The sequence below is a fragment of the Neoarius graeffei genome, chromosome 10 (genome assembly GCF_027579695.1).
Source record: "Neoarius graeffei isolate fNeoGra1 chromosome 10, fNeoGra1.pri, whole genome shotgun sequence".
NCBI lineage: Eukaryota > Metazoa > Chordata > Actinopteri > Siluriformes > Ariidae > Neoarius > Neoarius graeffei.
The window spans coordinates 20446214-20458136 of NC_083578.1; the positions used below are offsets into that span (position 1 = coordinate 20446214).

Here is an 11923-nt window from a genome sequence, read left to right on the forward strand (position 1 = left end):
ATTTCCAATGAAATTGCGTAAGGCACAAGTATTGGGAGGGCCTGAATGTCAAAAGGTGGGGCCCTGTACGGCTAGGGGGAGGGCCCAAGGCCCAGGGGCAATGGCCCCGCCTGCCCCCTTTAGCTCCACCCCTGCAATAAACAATATGAACATTCATCATGACAAGATTCATTAATCTAAGGACAGCCTGGGACAATCCCACCACATGTGGTCACCAACAGGGCCTCATGACTGAAATGCATATCCTCTATTTCAGCAAGTTTATCTACAGTGGTGCTTGAAAGTTTGTGAACCCTTTAACATTTTCTATATTTCTGCATAAATCTGACCTAAAACATCATCAGATTTTCACACAACTCCTAAAAGTAGATAAAGAGAACCCAGTTAAACAAATGAGACAAAAATATTATACTTGGTCATTTATTTATTGAGGAAAATGATCCAATATTATATATCTGTGAGTGGCAAAAGTATGTGAACCTCTAGGATTAGCAGTTAATTTGAAGGCGAAATTCGAGTCAGGTGTTTTCAATCAGTGGGATGACAATCAGGTGTGAGTGGGCACCCCGTTTTATTTAAAGAACAGGGATCTATCAAAGTCTGATCTTCATAACACGTTTGTGGAAGTGTATCATGGCACGAACAAAGGAGATTTCTGAGGACCTCAGAAAAAGCGTTGTTGATGCTCATCAGGTTGGAAAAGGTTACAAAACCATCTCTAAAGAGTTTGGACTCCACCAATCCACAGTCAGACACATTGTGTATAAATGGAGGAAATTCAAGACCATTGTTACCCTCCCCAGGAGTGGTCAGCCAACAAAGATCATTCCAAGAGCAAGGCATGTAATAGTCAGCGAGGTCACAAAGGAACCCAGGGTAACTTCTGAGCAACTGAAGGCCTCTCTCACATTGCCTAATGTTAATATTCTTGAGTCCACCATCAGGAGAACACTGAACAACAATGGTGTGCATGGCAGGGTTGCATGGAGAAAGCCACTGCTCTCCAAAAAGAACATTGCTGCTCATCTGCAGTTTGCTAAAGATCACGTGGACAAGCCAGAAGGCTATTGGAAAAATGTTTTGTGGACAGATGAGACCAAAATAGAACTTTCTGATTTAAATGAGAAGCATTATGTTTGGAGAAAGGAAAACACTGCATTCCAGCATAAGAACCTTATCCCATCTGTGAAACATGGTGGTGGTAGTATCATGGTTTGGGCCTGTTTTGCTGCATCTGGGCCAGGACGGCTTGCCATCATTGATGGAACAATGAATTCTGAATTATACCAGCGAATTCTAAAGGAAAATGTCAGGACATCTGTCCATGAACTGAATCTCAAGAGAAGGTGGGTCATGCAGCAAGACAATGACCCTCAGCACACAAGTCGTTCTACCAAAGAATGGTTAAAGAAGAATAAAGTTAATGTTTTGGAATAGCCAAGTCAAAGTCCTGACCTTAATCCAATGGAAATGTTGTGGAAGGACCTGAAGCGAGCAGTTCATGTGAGGAAACCCACCAACATCCCAGAGTTGAAGCTGTTCTGTACGGAGGAATGGGCTAAAATTCCTCCAAGCCGGTGTGCAGGACTGATCAACAGTTCCCGGAAACGTTTAGCTGCAGTTATTGCTGCACAAGGGGGTCACACCAGATACTGAAAGCAAAGGTTCACATACTTTTGCCATGCACAGATATGTAATATTGGATCATTTTCCTCAATAAATAAAGGACCAAGTATAATATTTTTGTCTCATTTGTTTAACTGGGTTCTCTTTAGCTACTTTTAGGACTTGTGTGAAAATATGATGATGTTTTAGGTCATATTTATGCAGAAATACAGAAAATTCTAAAGGGTTCGCAAACTTTCAAGCGCCACTGTACTTCTCTCACTAAATATATATTTAAAATAATCATTGAGAAGGTAAAACACTGACAGTATTTACTGTCATGCTGGTGGAAACAGGCAGTCAGATAAAAAATTGGCAGGACAAAGAAATGCCCTGTTCATTAACATGGAAGCATTGTGCACTTTGTACCTTTTTTCTCCTTTTACTTTCTCTCTAAAAGGCATTATGAAAAAAAAAACAAAGAAGTTAAAGGAATATAACGTAACCTAATATTTGAACAGCCCTCAGACACAAAAGATGCACTTTTACATTATACGACACACTCTTGTTTTTAGGGGTTTGCTTGCACAATGTGATCTATTGAAAATATACATTCACGGATGTTACATGCACAAAGCAATCATGCAATTATCAATTACAGTGTGCTTGAAAGTTTGTGAACCCTTTAGAATTTTCTATACTTCTGCATAAATATGACCTAAAACATAATCAGATTTTCACACAAGTCCTAAAAGTAGATAAAGGGAACCCAGTTAAACAAATGAGACAAAAATGTTATACTTGGTCATTTATTCATTGAGGAAAATTATCCAATATTACATATCTGTAAGTGGCAAAAGTATGCGAACCTTTGCTTTCAGTATCTGGTGTGACCCCCTTGTGCAGCAATAACTGCAACTCAACCTTTCTGGTAACTGTTGATCAGTTCTGCACACTGGCTTGGAGGAATTTTAGCCCATTCCTCCGTACAGAACAGCTTCAACTCTGGGATGTTGGTGGGTTTCCTCGCATGAACTGCTCGCTTCAGGTCCTTCCACAGCATTTCCATTGGATTAAGGTCAGGACTTTGACTTGGCTTTTCCAAAACATTAACTTTATTCTTCTTTAACCATTCTTTGGTAGAACGACTTGTGTGCTTAGGGTCGTTGTCTTGCTGCATGACCCACCTTCTCTTGAGATTCAGTTCATGGACAGATGTCCTGACATTTTCCTTTAGAATTCGCTGGTATAATCCAGAATTCATTTGTTCCATCAATGATGGCAAGCCGTCCTGGCCCAGATGCAGCAAAACAGGCCCAAACCATGATACTACCACCACCATGTTTCACAGATGGGATAAGGTTCTTATGCTGGAATGCAGGGTTTTCCTTTCTCCAAACATAACGCTTCTCATTTAAACCAAAAAGTTCTATTTTGGTCTCATCCATCCACAAAATATTTTTCCAATAGCCTTCTGGCTTGTCCACGTGATCTTTAGCAAACTGCAGATGAGCAGCAATGCTCTTTTTGGAGAGCAGTAGCTTTCTCCTTGCAACACTGCCATGCACACTATTGTTGTTCAGTGTTCTCCTGATGGTGGACTCATGAACATTAACATTAGGCAATGTGAGAGAGGCCTTCAGTTGCTAAGAAGTTACTCTGGGGTCTTTTGTGACCTCACTGACTATTACATGCCTTGCTCTTGGAGTGATCTTTGTTGGTCGACCACTCCTGGGGAGGGTAACAATGGTCTTGAATTTCCTCCATTTGTACACAATCTGTCTGACTGTGGATTGGTGGAGTCCAAACTCTTTAGAGATGGTTTTGTAACCTTTTCCAACCTGATGAGCATCAACAACGCTTTTTCTGAGGTCCTCAGAAATCTCCTTTGTTCGTGCCATGATACACTTCCACAAACATGTTGTGAAGATCAGACTTTGATAGATCCCTGTTCTTTAAATAAAACAGGGTGCCCACTCACACCTGATTGTCATCCCACTGATTGAAAACACCTGATTCGAATTTCACCTTCAAATTAACTGCTAATCCTAGAGGTTCACATACTTTTGCCACTCACAGATATGTAATATTGGATCATTTTCCTCAATAAATAAATGACCAAGTATAATATTTTTGTCTCATTTGTTTAACTGGCTTCTCTTTATCATCTACTTTTAGGACTTGTGTGAAAATCAGATGTTGTTTTAGGTCATATTTATGCAGAAATATAGAAAATTCTAAAGGGTTCACAAACTTTCAAGCACCACTGTATATATTCTGATCTATAAATAAAGACTAAAAATGTTACATTTTTGAATTCAGTGGACAGTGCACAGGTTTATTTCTTGAGCTATAGTCAGTTGGTGCTACTGCGCAGGGAAAACTGGATGTTTTTCCTCTTATGCTGTGTAAAAGCAAGGTGTCAGTCACGAACCCAATATAACAAAGATAATAAAGAAAACAGTTACTTTTATTGGCACCAGTTTAAAAAAAAAAAAAGGGCAGATGGTTTTTAAAAAGGCAGTGAACAAACAAAATACACAATCAGCCATTTTTAAACAGTAGCACCGTTTGTCCCGGAAACATTATCAAGTAAAAAAGAAACAAGTGTATAATTCAGTTATCCAAGGCCAAATTATTAAAAACAACCTATATACTAGAGGAACGGTGTGACTGCTTTAAAAATTGATCAATAAATAAAAAACAAACAAGAAGTACAGGTCTCATCTGCATTCAAAGTACGCTGAGTTCAAGGGTTGGCCTTTTAATTATCTCTGCCCACTTTGTTGGAGGAGGTTATGTTTTCACCTCAGTTTATTTGTCTGCGCCCAACGCATCTCAAAAGGTAGTGAATGGACTTTGATGAAATCTGGTGTACAGCATTAGTATTATTATCGTAAGTTCAAGTTATTTGATTTTGATGTTGATCATATGTGGCTTGGAGGAGGTATACATTGTACTTAATGCCCTTCTGGGCAGGGCCGTCGACAGGGGGGACAACCGGGTATTTTGTCCCGGGCCCAGGCATGAGGGGGGGCCCAGAACTGGTCCCTCATGAAGATGCCATTAATCATTCTGTTTCATTTCAAAATGTGTTGATTTGGGGGAGAAAAATGTGCTATATTTGCATTCAATGAATGATTTCTGGTTCTTTTGCCTTTATTGTCTTCGAAAATAGATTCAAGAACCCACCTACCACCCCTAATGCAGAAATGGTTTGGTCTTTGATTAAGGCGCCAAATAACACGGCGCTATTCCATCATAACGCTTCGACAATAAGCGTGCGAGCCCGTTTGCCAACATGCACAAGTCAGGAGCAAAGAAAAGAAAAGAGAAAAAGAGATGAAGAAGCCAAGAGCCTCAGAGGCTCACTGCATAGATATTTTAGAAAAGATTCAGATGATGCAGTGGGGCAGCTGAGCCAGGTAAGACACAGATAACTTTTTTCCAGCCCCGTAATGTAACCCCAGCACGCGCGACGCGCCATTCATAATTATAAAGTAGGGGATAGCAGGGTACACTGAGTGAACACTGAAATGCACAGGGCATTGAATTATTTCATAAACATATCGGTTTAATAACACTGTGTTGCATATATCTCAATGAAGCAAAGAATAGCACATTGGCCCGCAATCATATCCAAATGTTTTAGGCACGCTTGCTGAGCTGCGCTGAGCTGGACTCCGGTTAGCTGAAAGCCCGTGGAACGCTGCCTCTTGTTAATTAAACCTTATTTTGTTGGAAATCATCCCGTGTAGATACGACGGCATGTGAAATTGCCAGCTAGATAGAGTTTAATGTAACGAATGGGCTATAAATGGGGTGTTTTGAGGTTAGTCTGTTGCAAAACATTAAACTTTCGCTTAGACTGGATACTCTTCAAACAATTCCCTTGCTCAAGTGAAAAATGATAGGCCTGTATGAAAAGCGCAATTAATGAAAGTAGCCTAATAAGCCCTAAATGAATAAAACAACCTCTGTTTTATTGTTGTTGCTTACACGTTAAGATTTTGAAATCTTCTCGGTCCAGTTCTATATCCAGGGAACGTTGTAATCCTTTTGGTTTATCCGTAATAAACGTGTCAGCCCCCAGGTCAGATAGGCTAATGTTACGTGGTTGGGAGGGTGTCAATTTTTTTTGTAACATTCTAAATCTAGTACGGAAAGGACGTTTATGAAAAACAAGACAAAAAAATACACTGAAAAACTCACAGTACACATCACTAGTGGTGATGCTTCTATGTTCAGGTTTTGGGAAAGCCATAACTCCGTTCTCATTGAGGCCCAGTTCCAGCCCGTAAACAATCATTTTGGTTTATCAACTACCTGCGCTCAAACATGTCACAGGAGAGGCTCAATGGGCTGGCTATGCTCTCTATAGAGCGCGAACTTGCAAAGAAGCTGGACTTCAATGACCTTATTGACGACTTTGCCACAGCAAAAGTCCGGCGCATTGCATTTCGCACCTGAATAGTTGCAGACTAAGGAAATGTTCAAACTGTAAATATGTTGAAATGTTGAAATAAAATGGTTGACTGTTATAATGGGCTTGGAATACCTGTTATTTAAGGGTTGGAGTGAATGGAGACTGTGAAAAGAGGGGTTGGGTGTGGGTGGTTGCTGTGTGGCGATGTGCGTGCGCGCGTATGTGTGTGTGTGTGTGTGTGTATGGGGGGGGCACTCAGATTATTTGGGGGGGGGGCACTCAGATTATTTTGTCCCGGGCCCAGCCAAAGCTGTCAACGGCCCTGCTTCTGGGTACAGATTTGTTAGTACATTATAACATTTACAAGGCAATGAAAGGTACAATCTTAATGATTTTCAAGATACTGTTAAACTGATTGTCTCTCGGATAGTCCTAGCTCACCTCTCACACTGGACGTCTTGGACTAATATAATAAAGAAAGGGACTGTAACATGGATTTCCTTTAAAAGACTTTAAACTTAAGGGTCCACAAATGAAACAGCGATGTATCGGACACCTGCCGTGGTGGGCAGGCCTTCGTGATAGTGTGTTAAACGGCCAGGGTGCATAAGGGCCCAGCCTTTCCTTGGAGCCTGTATGGAGCAGTCGTACCTCAGGAACCGACAGCCGCCGCCCTGAATGAATAGGAACACATGAGGAGGTATGATAAGTTACATCGCAATGCTTGCTGACAGTGCTGTCCAACACGGCACCATTATTAATTCACATGAAGTGAATACCCGAGTCGGTCACTAAAGCTACCTAGTTTATTTATTACTTCATATGAGAAATATGCTATGGCAGCACATGATTTAATAATAATAATATATATATTTAAAAAAAAAGGAGCCTAGACTACAGTGTACCTATTGGTGTATTAAGAGGGAACTATGGATGGCCAACATAGCTAATCTTAATTTACTTATTTGGGCAACGCTTCATACATCTAACTTCAAAATGCAGTTATATTACAGCTTCTTTTCGAAAACGTGATACAACTATACATATCGTAAAACAAACTGATGATTAAACTTAAAGCGCAGACTCACTATTGACATGGTCAAAACTTCCATGTGAAGATATTAACTAAAAAAATGCATTCACTTGTAAAAATCAATCAATCAATAAATACATAAATAGCAAGCAAACAAGCTAACTGAATACAACCCCGATTCCAAAAAAGTTGGGACAAAGTACAAATTGTAAATAAAAACGGAATGCAATGATGTGGAAGTTTCAAAATTCCATATTTTATTCAGAATAGAACATAGATGACCTATCAAATGTTTAAACTGAGAAAATGTAATCATTTAAAGAGAAAAATTAGGTGATTTTAAATTTCATGACAACAACACATCTCAAAAAAGTTGGGACAAGGCCATGTTTACCACTGTGAGACATCCCCTTTTCTCTTTACAACAGTCTGTAAACGTCTGGGGACTGAGGAGACAAGTTGCTCAAGTTTAGGGATAGGAATGTTAACCCATTCTTGTCTAATGTAGGATTCTAGTTGCTCAACTGTCTTAGGTCTTTTTTTGTCGTATCTTCCGTTTTATGATGCACCAAATGTTTTCTATGGGTGAAAGATCTGGACTGCAGGCTGGCCAGTTCAGTACCCGGACCCTCCTTCTACGCAGCCATGATGCTGTAATTGATGCAGTATGTGGTTTGGCATTGTCATGTTGGAAAATGCAAGGTCTTCCCTGAAAGAGACGTCGTCTGGATGGGAGCATATGTTGCTCTAGAACCTGGATATACCTTTCAGCATTGATTGTGTCTTTCCAGATGTGTAAGCTGCCCATGCCACACGCACTAATGCAACCCCATACCATCAGAGATGCAGGCTTCTGAACTGAGCGCTGATAACAACTTGGGTCGTCCTTCTCCTCTTTAGTCCGTATGACACGGCGTCCCTGATTTCCATAAAGAACTTCAAATTTTGATTCATCTGACCACAGAACAGTTTTCCACTTTGCCACAGTCCATTTTAAATGAGCCTTGGCCCAGAGAAGACGTCTGCGCTTCTGGATCATGTTTAGATACGGCTTCTTCTTTGAACTATAGGGTTTTAGCTGGCAACGGCGGATGGCACGGTGAATTGTGTTCACAGATAATGTTCTCTGGAAATATTCCTGAGCCCATTTTGTGATTTCCAATACAGAAGCATGCCTGTATATGATGCAGTGCCGTCTAAGGGCCCGAAGATCACGGGCATCCAGTATGGTTTTCCGGCCTTGACCCTTACGCACAGAGATTCTTCCAGATTCTCTGAATCTTTTGATGATATTATGCACTGTAGATGATGATATGTTCAAACTCTTTGCAATTTTACACTGTCGAACTCCTTTCTGATATTGCTCCACTATTTGTCGGCGCAGAATTAGGGGGATTGGTGATCCTCTTCCCATCTTTACTTCTGAGAGCCGCTGCCACTCCAAGATGCTCTTTTTATACCCAGTCATGTTAATGACCAATTGCCAATTGACCTAATGAGTTGCAATTTGGTCCTCCAGCTGTTCCTTTTTTGTACCTTTAACTTTTCCAGCCTCTTATTGCCCCTGTCCCAACTTTTTTGAGATGTGTTGCTGTCATGAAATTTCAAATGAGCCAATATTTGGCATGAAATTTCAAAATGTCTCACTTTCGACATTTGATATGTTGTCTATGTTCTATTGTGAATACAATATCAGTTTTTGAGATTTGTAAATTATTGCATTCCATTTTTATTTACAATTTGTACTTTGTCCCAACTTTTTTGGAATCGGGGTTGTATTAGTCAACCGACATTTTACCCCCACCCAGTGTTGATAAAATGTTTGAATGGAGGGACAACACATTATGGTAAACATTTTGTAAGATGCTAGAGTTCATGAAAAGAGTGCTTTCTTATAACTAGTCTTAGCCTCACATGGGCAAATGAGCATCCGATATCTGTTGTACACTTTTCTGGCCACAAGCTTCAGCATGCTGAAGGTTACACTCTGATTGGCCCATTTTTATAACAAATGCATTAAAACTAAAACATTCAATATCACAAATTTGACCACTGTCTTAACAGACGTACAGGAAGTCAAACGATACATGGCCATTTGAGTCATTAATGCATTCATATTTTAACCTATATAGATGAAAGAGTAAAAATAAGCCATTTTAACTGTAATATGAATCATCTGAAGCCACGATGCAAATTAAAGTCAGTTGAGCTCTACATGCAAGAAACCCTTGTTAATACCTCAGTGAACAAGCAGAAAAAGCATAATGACACCACCAACATAGAAATGCTTTCAGTTTTCAGCCTAATCATACAGCTCGATATATAATATGTACAGGACACTTTTTGGCTGGAACAAAAACATAGATTCTATTCCCTTCTAGTGGGTTTCATCCATTTGGTTTGACAGCATGCAATATTGTTAGCACCTACGTGTATTACATCACTCTACCCAATAGAGAATGAGCATTGAATATGGTTGACTACAGTGTCTTGCAAAAGTATTCATCGCCCTTGATGTTTGTCCTGTTTTGTTGCATTACAAGCTGGAATTAAAATGGATTTTTGGACAATTAGCACCGTTTGATTTCCACAACATGCCTACCACTTTAAAAGGTACACTTTTTTTAATTTTTATTGCGACACAAACAATAATTAAGATGAAAAAAAAAACCCAGAAATCTGGGGTGCGCATAGATATTCACCCCCCAAAGTCAATACTTTGTAGAGCCATGTTTTGCTGCAATTACAGCTGCAAGTCTCTTGGGGTATGTCTCTATTAGCTTAGCACACTTAGCCACTGGGATTTTTGCCCATTCCTCAAGGCAAAACTGCTCCAACTCCTTCAAGTTAGATGGATTGTGTTGATGTACAAAAATCTTCAAGTTATGCCACAGATTTTCAGTTGGATTGAGGTCTGGGCTTTGACTAGGCCATTCCAAGACATTTAAATGTTTCCCTTTAAACGACTCCAGTGTAGCTTTAGCAGTATGTTTAGGGTCATTGTCCTGCTGGAATGTGAACCTTTGTCCCAGTCTCAAACCTCTGGCTGACTCAAACAGGTCTTCCTCCAGAATTGCTCTGTATTTAGTGCCATCCATCTTTCCTTCAGTCCTGACCAGCTTTCCTGTCCCTGCAGATGAAAAACATCCCCACAGCACGATGCTGCCACCACCATGATTCACTGTAGGAATGGTGTTCTCAAGGTGATGGGAAGTGTTGGGTTTGCGCCACACATGACATTTCCCATGATGGCCAAAAAGTTCAATTTTAGTCTCATCTGACTAGAAAATCTTCGTCCATGTGTTTGGGGAGTCTGCCACATGCTGTTGGGCAAACTCCAAATGTGTTTTCTTAATTTTTTCTTTCAGCAATGGCCTTTTTCTCTGGCCACTCTTCCATAAAGCCCCGCTCTGTGGAGTGTACAGCTTAAAGTGGTCCTATGGACAGATACTCCCATCTCTGCTGTGGATCTTTGCAGCTCCTTCAGTGTTATCTTTGGTGTCTTTGTTGCATCTCTGATTAATGCCCTCCTTGCCCGGTCTGTGAGTTTTGGTGGATGGCCTTCTCTTGTCAGGTTTGTCGTGGTGACATGTTCTTTCCATTTTGCTATAATGGATTTAATGGTGCTCCGTGGAATATTCAAAGTTTGGGATATTTTTTTATAACCCAACCCTGATCTATACTTCTCCACAACTTTGTCTCTGACCTGTTTGGAGACGCCTTGGTTTTCATGTTGCTTGCTTAGTAATGTTGCAGAGTCAGGGTCCTTCCAGAACAGGTTGATTTATACAGATATCATGTGACAGATCATGTGACACTTTGATTGCGCACAGGTGGATCTTAATCAACTAATTATGTGACTTATGAAGTGAATTGGTTGGACCAGCTCTTATTTAGGGGTTTCATACGAAAGGGAGTGAATACCTATGCACACGCCAGATTTCTGTTTTTTTAATATCTTAATTATTCTTTGTGTCACAATAAAAAAGATTTGCACCTTTAAAGTGGTAGGCATGTTGTGTAAATCAAAGGGAGCCAACCATCCAAAAATCCGTTTTAATTCCAGCTTGTAATGCGACAAAACACCAAGGGGGATGAATACTTTTGCAAGACACTGTATATTGCATGGCTGTCAAGACAACATGACATCACATGCCGGAGATGTAAAACTTTTGTGCTAACGAGTGACTGACAATTTTTAAACAAACATGGCCGCCAGGTTTGCTTCGTTAAATACAGAAGAATTTGAGAGAATTTTCAAAGAGAAAGATTCATTGAACACCCGAATGCAATGTGTATGTATAATAATAATAATAATAATAATAATGGTTTTTTTTCCATGGTATTTCAGATATATTCCATTCAGCTAGTATGATATTGAACTCATCTTTGACTTGTTCAATATAATACTAGTTGAGTGAATATATCACTCAATGCCAGCCAATATTATTTTAATACGTCACTGATATTTAATATCAGTATTCAATTTAGCTATGCAGAAAAAAAAGCAGCACTGGGCACATTATGTGACACACGAACACCAGAAAACACTCAGGCTCTCACTCACCTCATAGTCAATCCCCACTTGATTGAGAGCAATATTTATCGTAAAAGTGGAAGCATCATGATGAGGCCTCAATGAAGGCTGTTCATCAGGTTTATATCTAACTACAAACGCCAAGTCAAACTGAGCCTGCAAAGAGAGACAAGAGACACACAGATGCAAGTGTGTTCATGCAGCATTCACAAACAGGACAGCATCCCACAAGAGGGGAAGAAGAGAGAGAAAGCCCAGCTCCCCTGCATCATTACAGCTGCCAGATTGTTGCCCCTCGTTGTGTTTTCAGTGCAGCTCCATC

The 11923-nt window shown here is 40.2% G+C and overlaps 1 protein-coding gene across 2 annotated transcripts in view; it reads right to left on the minus strand.

Moving 5' to 3' along the window:
• Nucleotides 1–4054: 4054 nt before the first annotated feature.
• plod1a (procollagen-lysine, 2-oxoglutarate 5-dioxygenase 1a) overlaps nucleotides 4055–11923 on the minus strand; it is a 40115-nt gene continuing 32246 nt past the window's right edge. Inside the window, exons 18-19 of one of the 2 annotated variants that reach the window (XM_060931497.1) lie at nucleotides 11632–11757; nucleotides 4055–6705 (exon numbers count right to left, since the gene is read on the minus strand). In XM_060931497.1, coding sequence (XP_060787480.1) covers nucleotides 6550–6705; nucleotides 11632–11757 — 282 coding nt within the window. In that variant the 3' untranslated portion in view covers nucleotides 4055–6549. The remainder of the gene's footprint in view (nucleotides 6706–11631; nucleotides 11758–11923) is intronic. The other variant, XM_060931498.1, reaches the window with a different exon arrangement.